General features: G+C 46.3%; 1 protein-coding gene across 1 annotated transcript in view; it reads right to left on the reverse strand.

Annotated features, from left to right (window-relative positions):
• Positions 1 to 696: 696 nt before the first annotated feature.
• The window catches only part of XPR1 (xenotropic and polytropic retrovirus receptor 1), a 102,491-nt gene continuing 77,595 nt past the window's right edge, over positions 697 to 25,592 (reverse strand). The window contains exons 8-15 of the mRNA XM_079313875.1: positions 23,043 to 23,230; positions 22,631 to 22,810; positions 18,687 to 18,852; positions 16,833 to 17,024; positions 4,962 to 5,128; positions 4,553 to 4,692; positions 2,943 to 3,164; positions 697 to 1,369 (exon numbers count right to left, since the gene is read on the reverse strand). Of these exons, the coding sequence (XP_079170001.1) occupies positions 1,309 to 1,369; positions 2,943 to 3,164; positions 4,553 to 4,692; positions 4,962 to 5,128; positions 16,833 to 17,024; positions 18,687 to 18,852; positions 22,631 to 22,810; positions 23,043 to 23,230 (1,316 nt within the window). The 3' untranslated portion in view covers positions 697 to 1,308. The remainder of the gene's footprint in view (positions 1,370 to 2,942; positions 3,165 to 4,552; positions 4,693 to 4,961; positions 5,129 to 16,832; positions 17,025 to 18,686; positions 18,853 to 22,630; positions 22,811 to 23,042; positions 23,231 to 25,592) is intronic.

The raw sequence follows: 25,592 nt of genomic DNA on the forward strand, positions 1-25,592 counted from the left end.
TGAGATGAGCCAAGGGGCAGATCACCAGGACAGTGCCCAACAGAGGCTTTTTGCTACACCAGAGCTGCTCTCCATCTCACCTTCCCCATCAGATGGGCACACCACAGCTCCTTCCATGCTCCCTGTAACACACCACTACTCCTGAGCCCCAGCCTGATGAACCTCTGTCCCATGAGAGCTGTCACCTCCTGCCTTGTCCCACTTGCTGGGCTGCTGGAGAACTCCTGAAAAGCTCCCTGCTCAGACTGAGATGCCCTCATGACACACCCAAGGCTTGGAAAAGTACTTTTCAATCTGGAGAATGAAGTTCCAAAGCCTTTGTTCACCCAGTGTTTTGTGCTGTTGGTGGGAACCAACTCTCCTTTCCTCAGCATCATCTGCACTACTTTTACACATGGAGAAGTTGGCTTTGAACTGGCACGAGAGACATGCCCAGAAGCAGTAGCAGCAACTAAAAAAAATATCAGAAAGAGAAACTTTGGCTTAAAATAAAATTAAAAAGGAGTAAAAGAGAGGAAAGGTACACACAGGTGCAAGTTGTCTCACGAGAGGGGTATTTGCAGGGACATCACCCCACAACCCTGGAGTTGGAGATCTACATTCCCCACTTCATTTTACCATTACAACCTTCATTGCACAGGACTCAAAATCACTCTCATATGGTTGTTAAGTTTCATAAATAATGTGAAAACTATATGCAACAGATACATCATATTTCCAAAAAATTATAAGAAAAGTTACATCAAATTAAAAAGTAGCTTCATGAATGAAGATACTGCTCTAAGTGCACTTTCCCTGCAAGTGCAGCCAGTGCCTCAGCGCTGGATATGAAGGAAAAAAACAAACAACTGAAAAAAAAACCAAAAAAACCACCAAAATCAGATTTAAAAAGTCCGGTTTCAACCAGTCAAAACCGGGCCAAGCAGAAACTGAGTGTGCTCTCAGCACTGTCCCATGAGGGAGTCCCTATGATGCTTTGTTATCCAGATAAGGTTTGTATGTCCTTGTTGAGACTGTAAACAATCCTTCTTTCCTGAACTGTCCTCTTTATTGGCAAAACAAAGTAAAATATTTTATTTTTTGTTTGTTTGTTTGTTTAAAATAGAACATTAAAATTAACCCAGAAGAAAAGAAACAAAACACAGTGAGCTTGTTGGAGTCCATAGGATCTGGTCTGGAAGAGCTCAGAAAACATGTTCAGTGTTTTCTCCTGTTTTCAGCTGGATCTGTACCAGAGCTCGGGTTACTTGGGGAAGAGGGAAACAGAAGGAGAAAACAAAGGATGCGGAATAAGAGAACGTGGCCATCTCATGTGTTCACTTCGTTTGCTAGGTCCTCTATCAATACCTTTGTGTCAGAAGCCTTGGACCTGCAAAAAAACAGAACACAAAACACTCACTGGGGAGAAGGAATTCCTGGAATGACACGCTGACAAACCCACAGTGCACTTGGAGGAATGAAAAAAAAAGGGATAAAAAAAAAAAAAGCCTTTCTTATGCAGAGGGAAAATAAACAACCTACTGGAACAGTTTCACCCCCTCCCACTCTCCCTGGGAATAGCAGAGCCTTGTAAAGATGCCCCAGCTGTCCCTCAGCATCCTTCTTCTGTGGCACTGCCCACTCCACACTGTGCTGGGCACGCTCTGCCCGTGGCCAGTGTCCCCTGTGCCCCCTACAGCCAGGCTGTGACATGGCTGAGCACACAGCAGTGCTGGCTGTGGAGCACCCGCCCAGAACTCCACCAAACCCTTGCAGGATCCAGAGGAATGTTCCTGCCCCACCTCCTGCTGGGCTGCAGGGAGTACAGGAGTTCTTTAGGGATATGCCTGGCACATCTGCACTGACTGCATGTCTAGGGGGAAATGGGCATGGCTGGAGGGAATTCCACCCGTGTTCCCTTTGCATAACATTTTCCAGTCTCTAGCAGCCGCCCAAAGGCTGCTGGTACTGGTCCCTAAGAGCCAAGCACAGCCCTGAGGCAGAGCACACCCTCCTCCTCCTCCCACCCCTCCCAGGCAGTGCTGCAGGGATTGCACAACACTCCTGACCAGCTGTGCTCAGCATCCCTGAGGAGCCTGGGCGTGTTCCCTGGCCAAAGGGCAGGGCAGGAGGGACACAGGACACTGCAGCAACACAGGCACTGCAGGAAAAACACACAGTGGGCAGGCTCAGGGGCTGGGGTGCAGGGTGAGGAAACGTTTGGGGTGCAAGAATGATGGGTGGGAAGAAAAAACATGTATGTGTTTGGATTTGAGAGAGGAAGGAGTCTGAGATCTTATGTATGAACCTTAACCAAAGAACAACTGGGATCATACAGAATCATAGAGTGGTTTGGGTTGGAAGGGACTTTAAAGATCATCTGATTCCAACTCTCCTGCCACAGGCAGGGATGCCACTCACTAGACTACACTGCTCAGAGCCAAATCCAGCCTGGCCTTCAACACTTCCAGGGATGGGACAGCCACAGCTTCTCTGGGCAACCTCTGCCAGGGTCTCATCACGTTCACAGAGAATTTCTTCTCAATATCTAGCCCAACCCTGTCCTTTGTCAGTTTAAAACCATTGCCCCTTCTGTCACTATGAGGTATATAGAGTCCCTTCTCCCTCTTTTTCACAAGTCCCCAAAATGTCTGGTTGAGGGCAACCTCTCCTCAGGTTGCATTTACAACCTCTGGCAGACTATTTCTGCAGGAGGGGAGCCTTATAAAAAGGGAACTCCCTTTTCTGATGGTTTCAGAACCCCAACATGCAGAAAGTAGCGATGTTAATGGATTAATTCCCTAGCAGAGAGAGGCACGCTCGGCTACTAACTGGACCTGTCCTGCCTTGAAAACTGGAATATTTGTGTGATGGATCCCATCCCAGTTTCCCATCCCAGTTTCCCATCCCAGTCTCCCATCCCAGTCTCCCCAGCAGCGGCAGGGCAGGGTCTCTGAACGCACTGCGAGGCGAGGCGGGGTCTGCGCAGGGACACGCTCAGGCTGCGCTTCCACTGCTTGTTCTTGCGGCGGTTGCGCACGCCGTCCTCCTGGTCCATCATCTGGTCCAGCAGCGTCAGGTCGTCGGCGTTGAGCGGCGCCACCGAGATGTCCCTGACGGCGCGGAACTCGCCACAGTTGTTCAGGTGCTCGTTCTCCAGGCGGAAGAAGTTCCACACAAACCGCCTGCGTGGAGAGGGAAAGGGGTGCCTTGGGTTGGTCACAATGCAGGATGTGTATTCTGTCAGTGGGGCAGTGACCCTGATCTCCTGGCACATATTATCTGCTAATGGGCCAGCTTTAAACCAGCTGGGACAATCATCTTTATCTTTCCACAGCCCATCCTCCCTCCAGGCAGATATCATCTGCTGCTGGCCCATTCAGTCCCACTGCATGACTGATAAAATTCCATCATCCCACTGGGAGATGCTCCAGACAGGGGGAGCAGCCAAGCCTTTCCTACCCAGAGAAAAAATGAGATTTTGGACACCAAGGGACCTTCTTAACACTGGATTCCAGAGGAAAGCCAGACCTTTCCACATCATCCCTGCACCTTCAAAGGAAACTGCACCTTCTCCAGGAGCACTGCTCCAGCTGAACCACATCTGCCCCTGCAGGAGGATGCAGCCACCATTGAATGGGACTGCTGCCACCACCCTGACTGACTGACGGGTGTCAGCTTGGATTCTGACTCTGGCAGGGTTTGGGATTGTTCTTTGTAATACTGCATTTCTATTGTAATTTTCCTAGTAAAGAACTGTTATTCCTAATTCCCATATCTTTGCCTGAGAGCCTCTTAATTTCAAAATTATAATAATTTGGAGGGAGGGGGTTTCCATTCTCCATTTCAAAGAGAAGCTCCTGCCTTTATTGGCAGACACCTGCCCTCCAAACCAGGACAGGGGGAATTACCAACTGAGCTCCCCTTGTACAGGCATTTGGCAAAGCATGGGATGTGCACCTGGAGAAACATCCAGTAACTAACAACTGCACCTGCTGCAACACTTTTCCTCTGCAGAACAACATTCCCTATCCTAATGCTGACAGCCCTAATATGGACAGCATGGAGGTACCAAGCATTACAAGCCAAAGGCCATCCCCAGGACCTATGTGAGTGAGGGTCAGCTTCAAGTTCTTCCCAGGAAGCTGTGGGAGTGGGTTTCCAGCTACACTAAAGGTGTTTAAAGGTCCTGGAAACTTGCAGAATCCAAACTGATGATGCAGAATAGAAATTAACTTCTAGAAAAGATGCAGAGGTTTGAAAACCAGAAATCCACTTGAGGATAGAGTGAAGTTTCAGTTGGAAATTTCAAGGAGAAATTTGGTAAAACTAACCCCTCAAGATTATGTCATGGTTCAGAAAGAATTGCAAACTCAGTGTGAAGGACTCAGCTCCACACTGTGGCAGAGCCCCCCACTCTGTTTGGATTAAATATTCCTGTTAATACTGATCTCCTTGAAATAAAAACCAGCATATTCCACCTCTGAGGATCCAGCTGCTTCCCCCCCATGTTACAGAACAAAATGTGAAAACAAATCCAAGAGAAATGAGCTGCTCAGCCCAGCAGCCTTACCGGAACACCTCAAGTGGGGCAAATACAGTAGAGATGATGTCCCCAGCGTAGGGAAAGATTTCCATGGAAGTGAGGGAGATCTGGATGGTCCACACAAAACGCAGGATGACGTCTTCTACAATGGCACAGTAGTAGTATGCCTGAGGGGCAACAAGAATGAAACAGCTCAACAAACACCTTCTGCACCAAAAAACACCTCATCAGGTCTTTGGGAAGCTACAGAATCTGCTGCTCAAACTCAAGCAAAATGAACAGAAATGATCACTTGGAATGAAATCAGCTCTACTGCTGGACAATCCCAGGCTGTAACATTGAAATGCTCCCCATGCCAACTGCAAAATGCCCTAAACTCAGCAATGGTTACAATGCTACAAGCCTGTCCTAAGGGAAGAGCAGGCTGCATACGCACTTTCTGTGGGTAGACAATTCCTTCTCGGAGAAAGGTATTTTCACCAGCATTTTTGTCAAAGAGACCCCAGTCCATCTTCAGGTCCCAAATGAGGGTATAGCAAGAGCTGATGAAATAGAAGATAATCCACAGGTAGAAGAACACTTGGGTGTCACTGTGGTTTTTAGCTGGAAAAGAGAAGAACAACATACATCAGGAGAAATGAGAGCACATCCCTTCTTACAACAGCTACAAACTGCCTCATTTGAGCAGTGGAAACCACCTGTTCTCTCCAAGTTCTGGGAAAACACATCAGGTACTAATCTGAGCCAAACCCAAAGCCTTAGCAGGACCTGCTTTATATTGTTATTTGAATTCCACTTTAATCTCATGCAATTTTCAGCGCTTGGGATTGATGTTTACATTAGTATTTGGAACAGGCTCCAGGGAAGTGGTCACAGTCCCAAGCCTGGCAGAGTTTAGGAAGCATTGGGGGAACACCCTGAGGCACATGGTGGGATTCTTGGGGATGGTCTTGTGCAGGGCCAGGAGCTGGACTCCAGGATCCTTGTGGGCTCCAACTCAGCATATTCCATGATTTTTATTTCCTTGGACTTCTGGCAGGGCTGTCGTTCTGTCTCTGAACAGCAGGTGGAAGCTGAGGGCCACATTTCACAAAGGACATGTGCTTGTACAAAGAATACAGCACTGAGAGCTCAGCTTGGAGGGTTGGGTAAGAAAATATTTGCATTTGTATGAACATCAACAACTGTGAATTAGTGCACCAAGAGCCTGAAGAGCAGGGGCAGTACAGGAATTACCACCAGCCATTTCAGAGCTTGTGGTGGCAAGTGAAAAGGCAGCAGTACATTAAAACATACAAATCCTAAAGAAGGCTGTGTATGGAGTTATAAATACCCCTACAGAGCTCCTCTTCTGAAGCAGGAGACTCTGGGCCCACCATCTGCTCACCTGGGGATACGTTTTTCCAACTGAATTGTTTCCCACTCCCCCCTGAAAGGTTACACTTCTCTCAATTCAGTTACAATCCCCTACATCAGCTGGCTGGGGAAAAACGATCAGAGCTGGTATTTCTGTTTGCTTTTGAAAAGCTGGCTCAAAAAATTCATGCAAATAAAACACACGATGATGCTTTGGAAGGCTGAGACATTTTGCACTTGGCTGCTAGCAGGAATCTCTCCTTTCTGTGCAGCCTCAGCAATTGCTCATTCACTGATTTTCTCTAACAAAGCAAATAACATTTCCAGTACAAAAAAGATGTTTTCAGCCCAAGCCCAACACCATATTACATGACAGCACCTTTTTCTATAAATGTGGCTTTAAAACAACTCAAAAGAATCCCTGTAGCTGATCAGTCAGGGAGCAACAGGGCAATTTTTCCCTCTGTATTTCCAGCAATTAGGAACTAAATGTAACGCGGCAATCCGATAAAATTAATGGAGGTGAAAATGAGAGTCCATTCCTCCCATTATGCCTTTCAGGCTTCCTGGACATGATGTGCAGGATATAGGTCAAACCCACACACTCCTTCCCTCTCAAAACACCCCCCTAAGGCAAACCTCTGAACGCCACTTATGCAGCAAAGCCTGTTCTGCACCGCCCGTGCAGGGAGAGGGCAGGGGATGGCTGCAGCTCCCAGCTCTGAGCAGCTGCCTCGCCCTGGGGCAGGGCTGGAAGCCTCTGAGCACACCCCACATGCTCTGCATGGCCAAGACACGGGTCCAGCATCACACTCCTGGTCCCTGCAGAGCTGTGACATCACCTGGCAGCAGCACTCACGGATGCCCAGGTACCTCAAACGCTGCTGCTGCTGCTGCCTGGAAACAGCCTCTCCCTGGCTATTTTTAACATGCAGCTGCCCACAGAAAGGGACACAGGTGAGGATTTTGGAGCTTAGCAATGAGGGCTGCACTGCCAGGTTTCATTCCCCCCACCTCAGCTCCTCCAAAGCCTCCACAACATTATTTCAGGAAGAAAAGGCAGATGCTGACATTCGGTGACTCATGAGACACTAAGCCTGTTCTTTCCAGCATTATTTTTAGCTCATTAGATCTCCATGTTTAGTTCCCACTATCAGACCCTAAAGGATAATTCAGAGGCAATCCATGGGTTGTATGTGCTTTCAAAGCACCTAAAATGCTCCAAAACACCCTGTGAGGCTGCAGTGCTTTCTCTCACCTTAGGCTTGAAAGTTACATCATGCTGCTTTGGGTTAGGTTCCTTTTTGGTGTTTTTTTTCCCTTAAGGACAGAATTCAAATAAACTGAGTATTATTCCACTTTTGTGGAGCAGCCATTGAGAAGGCAGTGCAGCCAGCAGTCTGAGCCGTGTCCTGCAGGAGCAGGCAATCATTGCTTTGGGCAAAGGGCACCTCCTCTAGAGTGCTGTGCTCATGGAGGGGCCAGTCTGCCCCCTGATTATCATCTCCAAGCACACAAGGGGAGAACAAAACTCTATCCTAAGTTGGCAATTATAGAGAAAGATGATTTCTCGCTGCTTAAACCTAAATCCCAGAATGGCTCAGGTTGGAAGGGACAGTGTGTCACTTGGTCCAACCTTTCTGCTCAAGCAGGGTCATCCCAGAGCACGTGGCACAGGTTCTTGTGAGCAATTACAGAAAGGAGAAATGGGAAGGAAAAGGCTCATCAAGTCAGAAATTTAATCCTGCCAATCTCAAAAGGATGTCCCTGCTTTCAGTTAAGTTATCCTGGGCTCAGTTCTCCTCTCCCTGCCTCTGTCTTTGCAGTAGCCTTTTTCAGTGGCACCTGGGGTCACACTGCTGGCCCCTTGCTCCTGCTCCCTTTCTCACCAACCAGCTCTGCAATACATTCAGCTCCTGAAAAAAATCATTAAAACCCCAAATCACTCCCTGGTAAAATGCCCTAATCATAACTAGCCTATTGTCTTCAATCTTGGCCTCCAAGTCCTCCCTTTAATCACTTATCCTCCTTTTCCTCCTGCCTGCAGTTCTGTTTGATACCTTCCTTCCTTCTGTCCTCATTGGTATTCAGCTGGTGTGCAGAAATATGTTACTGCTCCAGGCAAGCAATTATAGCTGGGTCTCTCCTGGCTGGTCCTAGCAGCCCTCTTCACTGCTGCTCAGGGGGAGAGAAAATCAAGGCATTCATATTCTGCCCAGAGGCTCCATCAGCTCCTGGCCTGCTGGTTTTCCAGGAGCAATACAGAGCTCTGCATATTTATGATGATGTCAGGGTCTATTTAAGCAGGAACTGTTTCATCCTATGTGGTTTTTCTTTGTTTAATGAGGTGCTAGGAAACACCAAAGACCATGAGAGAGGGAGAGAGTCTCTGGATGAGAGCAGCACTCTGGACACCTGACAGATCTCAACCTCTCCAGGAAGGAAAAAAAGAGCAAGTTTTCAATACCCCATGGCACCAGTGACATCCTTCCCCCCACGAGAGGCACAAAGGACCTTCCTACTCCATGCTCCAAAGGGCACCAGCACAAACAACTTCCTGAGCTGCTGCTATTCAGAGCAGCACGTGCAGGACAAAACAGCACCAGCAAAAAAAAACCTCTGAAGCTGCAGGTGCAGCTCCAAGCCTGAGGATGGGCTGATTGCAGTGCTCTCATTGCCATGTCTGCAGCTTGGAGGTGTGCAGTTATGCCAGAGGCTGAGTCCACAATGCCCAGCTGTCTCCACTTGCCACAAAGCCTGTGGGAAGCAGTTTGCAGCCTTCACCACAGAATTTCCATTAGCATCCTCAGTTTACCCTATAACATGCAATTCCAGCAGATCCTCTGCACAAATACACCTCAAATTGCTCCAGAAGGTCAACTAGATAAATAATGGATGGCTTCCACCTTTGAACTGAAGCTGTGAATAGCCACAGTCCTAGAAAACAGCCAAAGGCACTTGCAGCAGCAGAATTTACTGCCTGCAAAAACTGCTGATAGGCAATATCCTGGATCCCCAAACCAGCCCCAGGGGCCACAGTATCTGACTGGCATTCTGAGGGAACACTGCTCTGCAGAAATTACACCCCCTCCAAGCACAGGCAAGAGAAAAGGCTGCTTTCCATCAAAGAGAGACAGCAAGTGCTCTCCCAAAAGCTGTTAATATTGACTTTACCTCCAAAGAATACTATCTGTTTACCCTGCTGAATTATTCCAGGCAATGTAAACACTATATAGTATTCAACACAGCAGAAATCAATGCCATGTATTATTGAAGGGCTGGATAAGAGCACAATGGCCCTTGATAAGCATTCCTGGTGTGTCACCCACCGTGGGCTGTGCTGATGGGGAGTGCTCTGATAAAAGGAAGCAGGAGGTTATCAGGGAACACAGCCAGGTAAGCCCTGCTACACAGAACACTGACTACCCTGCCAACCAACTCTCAGTCCAGGCTTGCCAAATGCAGCCTCAGTCAGATTTAAGCAGAAGCAAAGCACAAATGTATTTAGTGTGCAAGCCTAGGGATGGTGTGTGCCCATTAACTCCATCCCAGCACACCACAGAGCAGGGTGACAGCCAGAAGTGACTTATCTACATAAGAACTGCCATCAGAGTGACATCCCCAAGCATTTGTCTAACACCTCAGTGCTGGAAGCACAGCATTACCTTTCCCCTCAGTAATTAGATATCTTAATGAGCGGGTAGTGCTGCCTTTCTGCCCAGCCAGCACGTCCTGCTGTTTAGCACTGATCAATGGCACAGCCAGGACATGACAGGGGACTTAATGCAGTTAAAAGGCAAAAATAACCCACAGAGGCAGGACTCACCATCGTGTGCTGATGGGCTCTGCTGAACACCGACTCTTCTGTAAGAGCCTTCCCTTGGATTGTGCAAACCTCTGCAATCGCCTCCGGGCACAATTTAAGCAAAGCAGCAGCAAAGAACTGTCAAGAGGCAACAGCTCATATCTTCTTCTAGCCAAAAGTCTACATTTGTACAGTAGGGAAATCCCCAAATTGTGTTTGGATTAAAAACCCTCTGCAGGTTTGCATTGGTTTGTGTCTAATTTCAAGACAGGGCAGCAAACTCCTGTTTTGTACCTCTCAAACTGACAAGTGTGATTTAACTGCAAACAGGAGGAAGCATATCAGCTGTGGCTGAGATTTGAGCTGGTTCTTTTCTGGTACTTTTGAGAAGTGTTCTTAAGGAAATTTAATTGCTACCTTGAGAAGGATGGGGTTTCCAAAAAGCATTTGCCAGAAGTCTCACTAATAAGAATATCAGGATTCACAATCAGAAATGAATAGCATGGTAATGAGGGCCTTTGATGGACAGTCTGGAGATGGGGACACAATGTAATCTGCTACCTCTATAGTGCTTTGACATCCAAAAGCAGATCCTTTCAAAATTTACTTCTTTCAAAAGCAAAAGAGAAAAATTGATTACATCTCCTATATTTTTGCACCACCGCAGACTCCAGACCTGTGTGTATCTGACAGGACTATTGCTTGTAATGCAGCCACTTGCTTTTCTTAAGATGTTCCATTAAAGAAAGGTCAGGCTTCCCCCCCCTTAAGTGCCTGTGAAATCAAGTATCAGTAGGTCACCCTTTTTACTTACACCTCCTTCATTAGTATTCCCATTTCCCCAGCCACCTTTAACACAAAGGCATAATAAGTGACACAACAGTACTCTTGGTCCACTTCCCAAACCCCAGCAATTAATCCCCATCTCCTCTCAGCTGAGAAAGCAAACCAGGGATCAGGGAGCTGTGGGGTGCTGAGGTCACCACCCCTGTCCCACTCGACATCTGCAGACCCACGAAGCACAGCAAGACTCCCCAGTGGGGTTTCATGCCTCATTTGTGAGCAGGGAGTTGCTGAAATCTCTCTGAATTCCCATTCCCAGGCTCCCCACCGAGCAGGGGCTCTGTCTCTGCTCCCCTTCCCCACTCCCTTCCCAGCACCTCTGCCCTGGCAGGCTGCTCCATCCTGGGATGTCCTCACTCCTCCTGGCTCCTCCATCCCCAGGATGGGTGTCAGCAATCAGGAACCCAGGAGAAACCAGGGTACCACAGAGCCCCACCTCAAAGCTGTGAGGAGGTCAGAGGGCAGCAGGAGCAATGTTTGCCCAGGGCAATGCCTCCCCAATTCCTCACTAATGACACCACTGCTGCTCTGATGGAAAGGATCAGAAAGACTGCCTAATGAACACAACTCATTACTGGAGGCCTCCTGGGCACGGGATGACAGGGTTTCAGACAAAAACTCATCCTAGCTCACAGCAATGTGACAGACTGCATGTTTTGGCTCCCAATAATCATCCTGCTGGAGTTGCCAGTGTGCTGTGCTAAGGGAAGGCATGTGAAAATGGCAAGTATTAAGAAAGAAGCCAGTTAATCCCATTACAAAGTTTGTTTTACTTCAAGAGGTCAATCCAAGCACTCTGTAAGGCTCTTGTGACACCTAAATCAAATGCTGACAGCTCTTTCAGCACTGAGGAAGAGGGGGAGAGATGGGAGGTGTTGTACCAACACAGAAGTGAGGGAACAGGATCTCACAAATACTACCCGCTTCATTCTTTTGTGATTTATTTTTTTTAAGTTTTGTGCTTACAAAAATTTCACATGTTCACTTCATCTGCCCTGCCCCAGCCCCTAAGAATGAAATTACCTATCTCAGTTGGGGGACTATACACTGTTGCACTGATGTCATTATAGTCCCAGTCTCACATCACCTCACTGTCTCCTGCTGTCAGCATGCAGGATCACAATGCTTTCCTGTCCCACCTACCAGCAGCCTCACTCCACGGGGGCTGCTGCCTGCAGCTTCTGACACAGGAATGACAGTGACACAACCCACTGCCCACAGAGCTCAGGTGCAGCCAGGTACCCCCTGCAGCCCCCAGGGCACAGCAGGATGTCACCCCAGCCTGTGCCCAGCCTGCATGGGAGCAGACCATGGGAGAACCTGTGGTCTGTTCCAGCCTGATGTGGTGTCACTGCTTTGGCCACACTGAGCAGTGGGCAGCAAATATGAGACCTGGGAATCTTCCACTGCATTTTCCAAAAGCAGCACATTCCCCATTCATCTTCCTCTGGTACACCTGGCTGAACCTCTCTATTAATAAGGGATGCTCCAACACCTTCCTGCAAAAGCCATTAATCACAGGATGGCTCTTGCCTTGACACTCCACATCTCTATTCCCTGGCCCTTTTCTCTTAGGGCTGCCTTTAAAAAGCATAAATTAGACATTACTGCAGAGCAGCCTGTTTCTGAAGTGATGGGGAGAGCACAGTCAGAAGCACTCCTGCTCTTCAGAGACAGCCCTATTTAGTTAACTTCCGTATTTTTAATTACTGCCAATTTCCTGGGCTGTTTAATGAGAAAGTGCATGGCAGTTCCATTATCTTAGACCAACCTAGGGATCTCCAGGGCACCCCAAGCCAATGACAACTGTTCAGCATGCTCATTTGGAATACCTGGAAAAACCATAGGAGCAGGATGGAAAAGGAGATGCTTACTCAAGTTTCCAGACCACATGGATTAACTCTGGAATAATTCAGAGGTTAATAAATAGCAGGATACTACTCAGACCACAAAGATTTCATTGAATAAGGTGTGTTAACCAAACTGACAATGTCCATAAACCATCCTGCCTTTCAGTTACAGGACAAAATCCCACACAGCCAATAGCAAGGTAAAAAGAAATAGTCACACCGAAACAGCAAATCCCAAAAACCAAGAAAATATGAAAGAGAGGCACTCAAGAAGCTCAGTTCTTCAAGCACAGAAGTCAAATCTATATTTTGGTATTCCCAATGACACCATGTGAGTAAGCTGCATCAAGGTGAGAGAAAACTGTCAGCAACAAAACCACAATGTGTCATTTTAAAAGGAATGAAGTTGGAGCATAAATCATGACTAAAGCTTCATAAGTGACCAGCACCCCTTGAGTAGTACAACACAAGAACATCTAAATATAACAACTCTATTCTACACAGCCTGAGTCAGGTCTGAGTGAGGAGTGAAACCAAAGCTGGCTATTCCAGAGATGTCACTGTGCCTTTTTTAATGCAAGCACAATTTAGACAAGAAGGGATTTTCCTCTCTGGGATCCCCCTGCTGTAAGGAAGATGTGGACCCGTTGGAGTGAGTCCCAAGGAGGCCATGAAGATGCTCAGGGGGATGAAGCACCCCTGCTGTGGGTGTTCAGCCTGGAGTGGTGACCAGATGGCTCTGGTGAAACCTTAGAGCCCCTTCCAGTGCCTAAAGGGACCCAAAGAGAGCTGGAGAAAAACTTCGGACAAGGCTCCAGAGTGACAGGACAAAGAAAAACAGCTACACACTGACAGAGGGCAGGGTTAGATTGGATGTTATGAATAAATTCTTCCCTGTGAGGGTAGTGGGACCCTGGAACAGGTTGCCCAGAGAAGCATTGGAACACAGCCCTGGAAGTGCTCAGGGCCAGGCTGGACAGGGCTTGGAGCAATCTGGGATAGTGTAAAGTACTCCATGATCTTTAAAGCTCCCTTCCAAGCCAAACCACCCTATGATTCTACAAATGCTGTGATACACTGGACTGAAGTGGGAGCTGCTTTAGTGGTGCTCTCATCAAGCAAAGCACATCTTGCTTTTGGCAGAGTGAAAACACAGCAGAAGCAGTTGCGTGTGAAAACAACGCCGCGCTCGGGGTGAATATTCCGCCGCAGGCTGGGGCTTAATCATCTGCTTCCCCAGCAGCATGCAGGTTTCCCTAGGGATTAAATAAGGCAATGCTATACTCTGTTGGCTGCCTCTGGGAAAAGCTACTCAGCACTGGCAGGGAACTTAATGCCAGCACTGAGCTCCTTAGTGCAAAGCAGGGGTGGGAAGGAAGGGACAGAGCGGGCAGGGACCCGGCTGCCAGGTAGCTTTGAGTTACAGCCATGCCTCATTTGCCTGAGCAAACACACCCCACAGCACTATATTTACAGAACATGGCCTTTGCTTCCCATTCCTTTGGGAGAGATAAAAATACTGAGAATTCCTCCTCTGGGAACTCAGCAACAGTTGTCCTCGTGTTGTTGCTGCCATCCCTGAGACGCGGCTGTGTCTGCACTCATCTACTTGTGCCAGTATTCTGTTCTGGGATAACTCCTCTCCCATTTGCTTCACTAACCCCAGTGATACCTGAATAGCAAGGTGACAGGTTGGAGTTACCCCTGTAAAGCTGGTCTGGTCCCAGAACAACAGCATTGCAAGTTTTGGAGCAAAAATCTAACAGAATTCACTTTGCTGTCTTAGCACTCTGACATCCAAACTGCAATTAGCAGAGAAAATTGCACCCTGCATCTAAATCCAAGGGAAGGAAAGCAAGAAATTACTTCTCTGAGGGAAGAAAGAATTGGAATTATGTACTGCCTGAGCAATATGAATTATTAAACAGGGATACTTTGGGGAAAAAAGGATATTTGCCAAGAGCCCACAGTACATGGTGCTACTGGGGGGGTTTGGAGTAGGGAATACTATGCAAAACTAGAACAGAAACATCACTTAAACATAATAAGGTGGCATTTGTACACTTGTTTAGTTGGAGTTGTTTTCCAGCAGCATTCACAGGAAAACACAGAGTGCTGCCAGTGCAGTGTGTATGAATTAGCTGCTTTCCACACCAGCAAACCCCCCCAGCCACACAGTCCATCTTCACACCACTGGCAGGCACCAGCTAAAACCAACAGAGCAGCTACACATTATCCAGTGCTCAAATGAAGGGAGGAAGATGAGACTTCTCAGAGGGCTGTGATGTCCCCAGGCTCCCAAGTGGAGAACAGCCACTGGTGTCCCTCATCCAACCTCCCAAGGAAAGGCCAGGGATTGCCCTCTTCTCCTGGCAGCCAGAAGCTGCCACCCCAGAAGGTAAATCATAGGCTTGCAAGGACAGGAATGGAAGGCAGCTAAAATAAAACTCTTGATACCACAGAAATAAACAGGTTTGTCACGGGAATTTAAAGCAGGTCTGAGGAGAAAGGATCTTCACCAATCTGACACCTGTTTTGGGCAGTGCTTTCTTCAGAACACACAGCTGTTCCCAGCAGATGTTTAGCAGGTAAGAGAGGGCTGTTTGCTATCCTTGGGCAGACACAGAGAAGGTGTGGGCGAGCAGCACATCTATTTTCAACAGTAGCATCCTAACAGCTTGATGATAGACCATCTGATTCCAAGCTCCAAACAAACTGGCAATCTATGTAAAGCACTTGGATAAAATTGGCTTCTTAACAGGTACAGCACACTGGAAAGTGTGCTTAGGGCAGGATGGGAACAGACCTACAGGCCTGAGGGGACATGTCCAGGGCTTTAGGAAGCCCCTCTGAAAAGCCCAGCACAGTGACATTTACAATCTGTGCTAACGTGTAATTTCCAAAGGCTTCCAAAATTTTTTTTAAATGTCACAAACAACTACATGCCATTAACAAAACTGGACAGACAAAAACTGGGAGTCAGGAACATCTCACAGCAACTGGAACAATGCTCATAAACACCTCATTACAGCCCATTCTGTGCCAGACTGAGAAAGGGGACACCAGTTATGTGTGGCAGTGACCAGAGCCGGGGTAGCAACGCTGGCGTGGATGAAAAACTTCAAGGGCAGTGGAAAGAGGTCAAACTCTTCAAAAGGACATTTTGACAGAGGCTGGCTTTCCTCCTGGCTCCAACCCTGCCCCAACTGAAGACTCTGGCAATGTGTCCCCCCTGAGGGAGGCAGCAGCATTAGTCAGCCTCCCCAGAGCAGCTACAAAAGATGTAAGCAGTGCCTCTGGAGCCAGGCAATCTGTGCCTCATCCCAGCCTCTGGTGACTAACTGGACTGCAGGGCTGCAGAATGTCACTGAGCAAACAAATTAAACAGCAACAAGCTTCAGGGATATGGCAGCAGGGAGGAGATGCACAGGGGGTGCTCCCAGAGATGCTCCCACACCAGCAGCCCTGGACACAGAGCTCAGCTCCCAGCCTCCAGCCAGCCTGGGCCACTGCCCCTCCCTGCCACTAACATGCAAGGCCTGACAAACATCATCAGTGTGACTCCGGGCTCAGCTATGTCAAAACAGACATTTCTTGGCCATGGGAAGGTCTCTAACAACCCTGCCACCCCTCCAAAAAACCCAGCATGTTAACTAGAATCATGCCTTCAACACTTCTCCCTGCCTCACCACAGGAATATTCCAGGCTAAGTAATTGCTCACGACTGTGTGTGGTTGCTAATTCCTGGATATATAGAAGGGAGATATTCTCCAATGAAAGAATAGAGCTTTTAGGGCTTCAGAACAATGAAAGGCAGGGCGACTGCCTGAAGTGCAGAAACTAAAAGCTTTTTCCTTCAGAACAAGAGTAAAATCGAGTAATTGTCGTTTCCAGGGAGATGAGGAACTTCAGGGATCAGAGCTCAATCTGCAGTTAAATGGATTGGAAACAACTCCTTACCAGCTGCAGAAAAAACATGGATAGAATCACACAGAAAAATCAGAGAGAGCATTTTTTTCCTGGCACTGTGCACATTCCTTGACATAAAGGAATGATGGACCGATTATTTAGATGATCCAGGTTAAATATTCATTAATGTTAAGGGAGAAGTATTTGCTGAGCTGTCCCCTTCCTCATCAATCTCCCTCCCATTCACTTCCCTTCACAGTAAAACCTGACAGGCATTCCAGCTTTCAAAAGAGAATCCTAAAAATTCCCTCCCCTGCTCCCTAAGTGCAATCCTAAGCAGACCAAGGATGTGAAAACCACTTAAAATAAGATCTTGAAACAATCTTTACAAGCTGGTCAGGCCCCTGCCTCTCCCCAGAGATATTTCCAGCTGCCAAAACACAAGAAGCTCACACTTCAACATGATGCCAGATTGAGCTTCTCTTGTGTAAAAAAAAACAACAAATGCCAGGAGCTGCAGAGGATTCTCCAAAACCACCAATACCTTTGTGAGTGCTGTAGAGGGCTGCAAATGTCACCACGAAGAAGGTGGTGGAATATTTTCCAGCGTTAACCAGATGAAAGGCCCGTTTGTTATCGCGGTAACGGCGCAGGCACTGGATGAATCGCAACCAAGCAGGGATGCACTGGACAACTGCTCTCACTCCGTAGGAGTAGCTGTTACAAATCTGATTATCTGCAAGAAAAACACGAGTTGAAGCTGTTAGTTTAAGAACTGTTGTTGTCTTCCTGTCTGCAATATTGTTTTAGTGCAGCGGTTCCAGTACTGAGGCACTCAAACAGCAAGAAGCCCAAAGTATCCTGAAGCTCAATATTCCACCTTGGAGGTGTTCAGGTGACACAGCATCAGTAACACATCCAGACAGATCACCACCTAATTCCCTCAGTCCTGCCAGTATAACTAAGATGCAAGATTAGAAATCATCTATTTTTAAATGTGCTCAGTGCTGTTGGCGGTACTGTGAATAATCAAATTAAGGATGGAATTACCAAAGGTTTTCAACACTGGATTTTTGTGCATAAATGGGAGAGCACTCAGAAACTCTGCAGGACAGCTCTGAAAGGCTGCTTTGCCCAAGATGTCTTTGACTTGTTTTCCTTGTGCATTGCAACAGGGAAAAACATATTTCAGTATGGAACTAGGTTTGGCGTTTTTCGCTCTCTTTTTTAAAAAGCAAAGCCAAGGCTTTGCTTCAAGTCTGGCTTCAAAAACTGGGATGAGAAGTAACCACACCACAATGCCATTGTGTTCTTTCCTCCATGTTTGAAAGCCTTCTTTTTATTAAGGCAATGACCAGGAAACCCTCAGTTTTTCCTGGAACTCCCCAAGAACTCTATATTCTTCTGCTGTCTCACTCAGCACATCCAAACCAAACACCCTGCAGCCTAACATTCATTTGTTTCTTATTCACACTAAGGGAGACACATTATTAGCTGATATTTACCCCAAAACACCGTGCTATCATTCCACTGCTCATATTGGAAGAGGACAAATTGTTATGCACACAGTTGCTTTATGTATTTGAATTTTATTTTTAATAAGTAAATATTTAGCTGCTCACAACGCTGTCTTTTAAAAGGAAGGGAAAGATCAGACAGATTGGAAGAACAAAGTGAACACTGATGCTTATTGAAGCATACAGCAAATTCTCTCAGCAAGTGTCAAAACCATCAGACAATACAATTTGCCAGCAGTCACTGCTTAAAATGGAAAGTCAGCAGCCTCATCCATGAGGAGACAGGTACTGCTTTGCCACTGGGAAGGCCAAAATTCACATTCCAGCTCTTTGTTCCTTCTGGCTAGAAAAGAAGACAGAGCATGGACAGCCCTGGCAGAGCAGCATCAGCTCAAATGGAGTAAGAGGTGGCACCAAGGAGCTTCTCCATCCTTTTCCTTCAGAGTGCTGTGATGAAGCCCATAAGAAGCAGGCTACAGCACAGAAAGCTGTGTTTAACAAGCTCAGGATTCTCATGATGAGCAACAGGAAAAGGCTAAAGGCAAACTACATGGTTAAACTACTATGAAATAAACCAACAATGCCAGCAAAGTGGATTTCTCTTTCCAATCAGGAGCGCTGTGTCTAAATTTTTTGATGGATATACACATCAGGCCAAATGACTGGATTAGGAAATGAACTCTGATGTGAAATTCCATTTCTCTGGATGGAAGTAAGAAAGAGGAGAATCTCTCTAATGCCACGTTTACAAGAAATGCCAATTATTTCAGTTTCCTGTACTATTAATAATCCTCTTTAAAACAGACAATTAGGAAGTAGCCTGGCTCAGTGCTTTTCAGGTCATTTTGACCACATTCCCAGGGCTCATCAGATTACTCTACCTGTATCTGCCAGAAGTCCAGCATTGTCCTCCCACTGAACCTCAAAGCTGTAGAAGCAGATCATGTATTCCAAATCCATAAGTATCACCACCAGGCTGTTGAGCTGATCAGCCAGCCAGAAATCTGCAAAGCCCACCTTGTGGAAGGGAGCAGTGAATACTCGAAACTGTCAGGGAAAAACAAAGCAGGAATAATTCATGGCTGTGTCAAAGGCATCCAAATGCAGTGGCAGCACATCACAGAACTGAGCAAATATGGAAATAACAGAAACACTTGAAGATTTATTGCTGACATTTTGCTCCAAAAAAGGATAACTGTCTCCTCACTTGCAGTACAAAGAATGTTCCTGCTTCCCTGCTTTTGTATGCATCTATTCCTGTGCCCTCCCAGCATTTTGTTTTTTACTGGCAGAGCAGCCCAGTCTCCTACAACCAAGATCTTTCCCAGAAAGTTCCAGTCTCCATTTAAGAGCTCTACACAGCTCCATTTCTCTCTTGCCCCTCACTTTGATCAGCACTTTCTTTCAGATACTTACATCATGTCTACAGATATCTTCCACACTTACCTTCCCCCTCACACTTAATGCCAGCTGGATTTAGACCCTCAGCACAGCCATTAGTCTGGTCATGCCTTGGTTTACTTAACTCATGAGTTGTTCCTTGGTGTTAGAAGCTGTGACAGTGAGGCTGTTACTGGGTCTGCCAATGCCTCCAGCAGGGAAAGGGTTAAAGAAGGGCAGAGGAAATCCTATTGACTGTCAGTTGGACTCCCCCTCAATCCCAGTCCACTTTCCCTCTAAGCCTGAGCAGCAGTTTTCTGCTCCATTACCTTTGATTACCCCCCTCCCTACCCAGTTAGTTATGGTTACTAATGGCCAATTTCTCACTGAGACAGCACCAGCCCATCCGGTCATTCCAGGATTTATGAACCTTTAAATTAATGAAAGCACAGGCTAACACTGATCTTTTCTACTGCTCTCCTCATTAACCTGAAGGGTGCACAGCTCCAGAAACCCAGGAAAGGACTGACACATCCCTATCAGCCTGTAATACAGATTTAAAGGCTCTGCTCCTAAAATTGCAAAGCCAAATAGGGGATGAAGAGTTAGTGGCACGAAGCAGATATGGATCTTGACCCAGAATGCTCCATGCTCATGTTGGATGGCACCTATTCCCAAGGGTCAAACAAGGGCAGCCTTTAGGGAGGACTGTCTTCAAAGATGCCCAGCTGCAGAACAGCTTCTGCAGAGGTCAAAACCACACACCAGCCTTCCCTTGCAAAACCTCTTTCCTCTCTTCTCCCAACACTCCCTGATACAACCTTGATCTGTTTCATTGTAGACATTGTTTTGTCCATGAACAAAGACTAGCTAAGCAAATGAAATGTGAAAGTAGCTTTACAGACAGACCTCCCTAAAAAAACAAAACAAAACAGAAAAGAAGAAATAGTAATATTCTTGTTATTTAATTTAGAGAGAGGCACTTCAGCACTGCCAGGTGACAGCATAAAACTTTAAACAGAGTAGAAGTTTTCCACCTACAGGTTACAGCTCAGGAGGAGTCAACAGATAGATCCAGGACATATCTGGCACTGGCATCTGAGCCAGCCTTCCTTCAGAAGCTGAGCTGCCACTGTGGCTCCTGCCTGCTGCCCAGGCACAGCTGGAGCAGCAGCCCCAATTCCAGGGGTGCTGGCAGTGAAGGTACCACAGCTGAGAAGTGTCTGCAACATCCTCCACATAAGGATAAAATCCTAAAACACCAGAAGCTGGAGCTGCACCTCAGTTTCAATAACCAGTTGCAATTCTCTGTCAGCTATTCCACAGCCTGAGCAGAGACTTCCTGGTGCTGATCCCTGCACTTTTAATTTGTGCTGAGATGCCAGACATCTGAGCTGAACACTTGCTAGCTTTTCACCTCTCAGTCCAGGCTCCCTGCTCTGGTGTGGCCATTCATCTCCTGCAGACAGCGTGGGCACAGGGACATTCCCTGAGCTCAGATCCAATTCCTCCCAGCAAGCTGCTCCCCCAGCCCACACAGGGGCACTCAGGGGCTTCTCACCTGCCAGCAAAGGCACAAAGAATGCTCACCTAAGCACACAGGCAAGAAAGAAGAGCCTGGTAGGGGAATTAGACTTTACTACACGCTAAATAACTTTGCATTCAGAGGAAGATCAATTCTGATGCCAATCTCCATCCCTCAGGGATTAGCACAAGAGATCCCACCCCCAACAAGCAGTTGATGTTGATCACAGGTGGAGGCAAGAAGCCTCATAGATCCATGAGGAAATGCACACTCAAGCACGCCCCTGATTTGGTTCCAGAAAAATTGAAAGTGCCAGAAATGCTCTGCTACACCTGATATTGTCAGATTTTGTTTTGGCTGGAAATAAAATATATGAAGCATGGGAAGAAAAATGCTCACCAAACATAATTTTGTGTGAACAGCACAGTTTTAAGGTTTGTTGGGAAGTGTTTACAAGGGCATTTAGTGATAGGACAAGGGGGAATGGCTTAGGTTTAGACCAGATATTAGGAAAAAATCCTTCCCTTTGAGGGTGGTGAGGCCCTGGACCAGGTTACCCAGAGAAGCTGTGGCTGCTCCATCCCTGGGAGTGCCTAAGGCCAGGCTGGACAGGGCTCAGAACAACCTGGGATCATGGAAAACATCCCTGCCTGTGGCAGAGGGGTTGGAACTCAATGACCTTTAAGATCCCTTCCAACTCAGGCCATTCCATGATCCCACAACTCTATCTCAGACTGCAGCATAGTCTGGAGATCACTGGGACAGGGCAGGAGCTGCAAACAGCCTCTGTGGAGACCGAGAATCTCACCCTGGCAAGATATTAAGGTAAATTAGCACAGATATTGCTCATGTGGTTAAAGCACATCCAGTGCTTCCCCTCACACCAGGGGACAGCAGTCAGACTAATGAGGCTTGGGACTAAAGGTACCTCTGTGAGGGATGGCTGAGTGCTGGAAGGCACAAAGGAAGAAGCTGGGATAGCAGCAAGCCAGCAAATCAAATAACAGAGGTGAGCACACAGAGGATAATTCACTGTGTGTGCACCTGCACACACGTCCTCAATGATGCTGTGCCTCATCTCTGCTGTGTTCCAGATAAAGTTAATTGTTTTAATTGGCATTAAAATGATTCTATGAAGAAAACCAGCCAGCCAAACCCTCTTCTGCCCAAAGCTCTCAGAGCAGTGCCAGCAAAATTTGGTATCAGGAGAATCAGCTTGATTAAAGCCAATTTAAAAGGGTGCACAGGGTGGGGAAGAGCATATAAACAGTCATTTGGGAACAAACTCATGAGTCACTCTGCAAGTCTGAAAACTGTTCTTTAAGAGCTCCCACCTATAACTGGAACACTGAAGCAGCACACATATTTACATTGAATTTACCAGACTTATCTTACAGGAAAATAAAGAGCTCAGACTCAAACAAAGAGTTGGTTTAAGAGCACAAATAGAAAAAACCCCACCCATGAACATAATTTTATAGGTAGTAACATTTTCAAATGCTCTCTCCATCAGTTAACCCTCTCAATGTTGGCACTATCCCAGTTTGAGCTGAGGAGAATCCATGCAGCCTTGCCTTAGAGCACTGGACATCTAATCAATCTGCTTCACTAGGTTAAGGAATAAACAAGCAAAGACATCCAAGGGTTTCCACACATGCAAAAGTTTGTAAGCAGCTGTCTATAGGAAGGTTAACAAGTCAATGGTACAGGAACCAGAATATGCTTCTGCAAATCCATCCTCAAAAACTATCTGCAGTCAACATCTGATCAGGCCTGCTCTATAAATCTCCATGGTACCAGCATCCCTCAGCATCCCTTTTTCCTGAGGGTTAGTGACACCTGTATACACTTCACAGCTACTGCTCAGCCACAGAATTAAAAAAAAAATAATATTTTATTTCAACCAGCTTTGACACTTACCAATAGTTTGAGCAGCCAAAAACGGGACTTGTAATACAAGGTTTTGGTAGGGTTGATGAGAAAAAGCAACATGAAGCCATACAAGATGAGTGGGTTCACCTGCATGGGGATGTAGGTGAATTTACCATATATACATGCCAGCAGGCTCAGGCACCACAAAACACCCAGGAAACCAGCAATCTGCAGGGGAAAAAAAACCAAAACACACAGATACCTAATGAAAACACAGCCTGAAACCTGCAATGTGTTCTCATTAGAAGAAAAGGGAGAGCACTGCTCAATCCTGTAATCTAATCAGACTTGAGCAACTTCCTCTTCTAATTGTATTAGGAGTCCTTGCCAGGAAACAGTGCAGGATTTATCCTGCTGATCCCCAGCATGGCTCAGCCACTCTCAAATCCCTCCTGCTCACCTCAAAGAGATGTTGATGGGACAAGTTGCTGCGGGGATTGAGTTCAAAGATGAGGACGTGGTTGACTCCAGCCTGTCTCCAGCCATATGTGTTGATACCCAGGAGAAAGAGGAATTCTATCAGGAGAAAGCCACCTCGATAGATTCTCACCAGTGGCCACACATTTGGTCCATCTATAAAAGCCACACCTGGCAAAGACAAAAAAAAAAAAAAAAAAGGAAGGATTTTAGGGGTAACAAAGGTTGTCCCACAAAGCAAGGCTTTATCCTGGTTCTCAGATGTTTGGCTGTACTGAGAAAACAGGGGAACACATACACAACTGCATGCTCCAGCAAGTGGAGGGCTTTGTGCCTGGCCTAGAGGATTTAGGGAAAATTTCCCTTTCAGCTGCTGTAATCGAATCATTAGCAGCATCCCTGCCTCACACTACAGGCACAAGGGACAGCACCAGCATAAATCTGACTAGAGGCACTTAAATATTCTGGTTTAATAGAGATGAAATCCCAACAGACAGGTACACAAACACTTCAGCGCCCCACAAAACCAAGAGGAACCATTTACAGCATTTAAAACAATGTTAAACCCTCCTAATCAGTGAACTCAGTACAATGGCAATGCAATACATATTCATGGCCAGCAGTATAACACCCAGCCCCACCCAAACAGAAATCCCAGCACAAGGCAGCAGTGCTGGAAAGCCTGTTGCTTCCTTTTCAGGGGTTTGGAAACAAATGTGCTTCATTTCAAATTATGAAGATCCTCATACAGCAGCAGCCTTCTCCAGCATAAACCTCTGGGCAAAGAACTGTGTTCTCTGGTCACCAGGCACAGGTTTGATGAGAAAAGCATAAATAAAATTCAGTTATTCAGTCATCAGTTTCAGTTTCATTGAGTTTCTCACACACATGCTTTCTAAGAGGGGCAAAACAAAGAATGTGCACTTTACAGAACTGAGGCTGAGAATTTATTCTCACACACCTGGCTAAATTACAGCCCCAAGTGTTTCAAACTTTTTCATAGAGAAAGCAAATCCACAGGGAATTTAATGTGTCCAGCATCTACACTTTATGCTACGTAACTTACAGAGAAAAAGCTGTGGAAGAAGTAATACTCCAGAACTGCTGCTTGAAATTTAAAACTTAAGACTCTTGGATTCAGGCAAAATAGAGTCAGCTTTTGGACAGAAATGACACACCCCCAAAAAAGCTGAAAGAAGTAGTCTTAAATGTGGAATTGTAAACAAAATATTTTCACATTTTTACCTGAAAACCAAGGGAAATTACAAAATGGATAAAGCTGGAAGGAACCACAATGGGTCATCTGGTCAAAACTCCAAACAGGGCAGAGTAGCCCCTAAAATACTGACTAAGAAATGAAAATATCCCTGGTGACAAGTCTAATGGCAGCCTAAATCTCAAACAAGAGCAGGACCACAGTAAGAGTATGAGATTTTCCATGAAATCTGGCAGGTTTCTGGTTAACAAAGCAAATGCACATTTCTGTTAAATTCCAACCTCACTTACACACTAGCTTGGCACCTAGGGAAGCCCATACAGAAACAGAATTTGTCCTTTTTGGGGTGACAACCCCCTGGATCCACCTGTAGCTCTGCAGCCTTTAACACACCCCAAGTGATGATGAACTCATGTCTGTAAAATGCTGCTGCTGTAGTTTTCAAATCTGGCAGTACAGCACTGGGTTACTGACAGAAACCATGTTCTGACACTGTTTTACAAAATCTCCACATAGAACACTGAAATCCTATCTTAGCTGATGAAATCACAGAAACAATTTGGCAAAAGCAGCTGAGAGTTTAGCAAAGTATGAGCCAATTAAAAACACCCACTTTGCACTTGGAATCCAGATTTTTGCCCAATATCTACAGTAATGTTTAGATATCAGATCATGCTTGCTGATACAACACACCTATTACCCACACTGGGTTAGTAACACCTGCTTTAGAGATGTAATCATTTTTATGAATTCCTTCTCACAACTGCATCACTCTTTCATTCTTAGCACCGAGAGGGAAAGCAAACACAACTGGCTTCAATCATATTTGCATCTCACACAGAGATCAAATGTTTAAGTAACAGAAATGATGAATAAAGAACAGTTTCTACATTAAACAAGCCCTCTTGTCAGATGGGTCAACTTCATGCCTCTACCAGGGAAAGACCAAATGGGAAGCACTGCAAACAGCTCCTCAAACAGAGGCATTTTATCCCAAGAGATAGCTGGATCCAATTACAGAAACATCCGATTAAAAACTCTTTTAAGTCATAAAAACACAGACATGGGCTTTCCCTAATGCAAGAGCTCCTAAGTTGATTTGTTAAACCTTTTCCTTTGTACTGCTTAAGCAAGTTACAACACTCCAGAAATCACACACACAATTAGTAAAGCTGCTTGTGATTAAGCTCTGTGTCTGGATCTGCAGCACTAACGGGGCCCTTACTCTAATCAGGGGCCAAACTCAGAAGGCACAAAGCAGAATAAAGCCAGGGCCTGAGAGATCCACCCATTAATTGTAGCTGTTAAACAATCTTG

The sequence above is a fragment of the Erithacus rubecula genome, assembly GCF_903797595.1.
Source record: "Erithacus rubecula genome assembly, chromosome: 10".
Taxonomy (NCBI): domain Eukaryota; kingdom Metazoa; phylum Chordata; class Aves; order Passeriformes; family Muscicapidae; genus Erithacus; species Erithacus rubecula.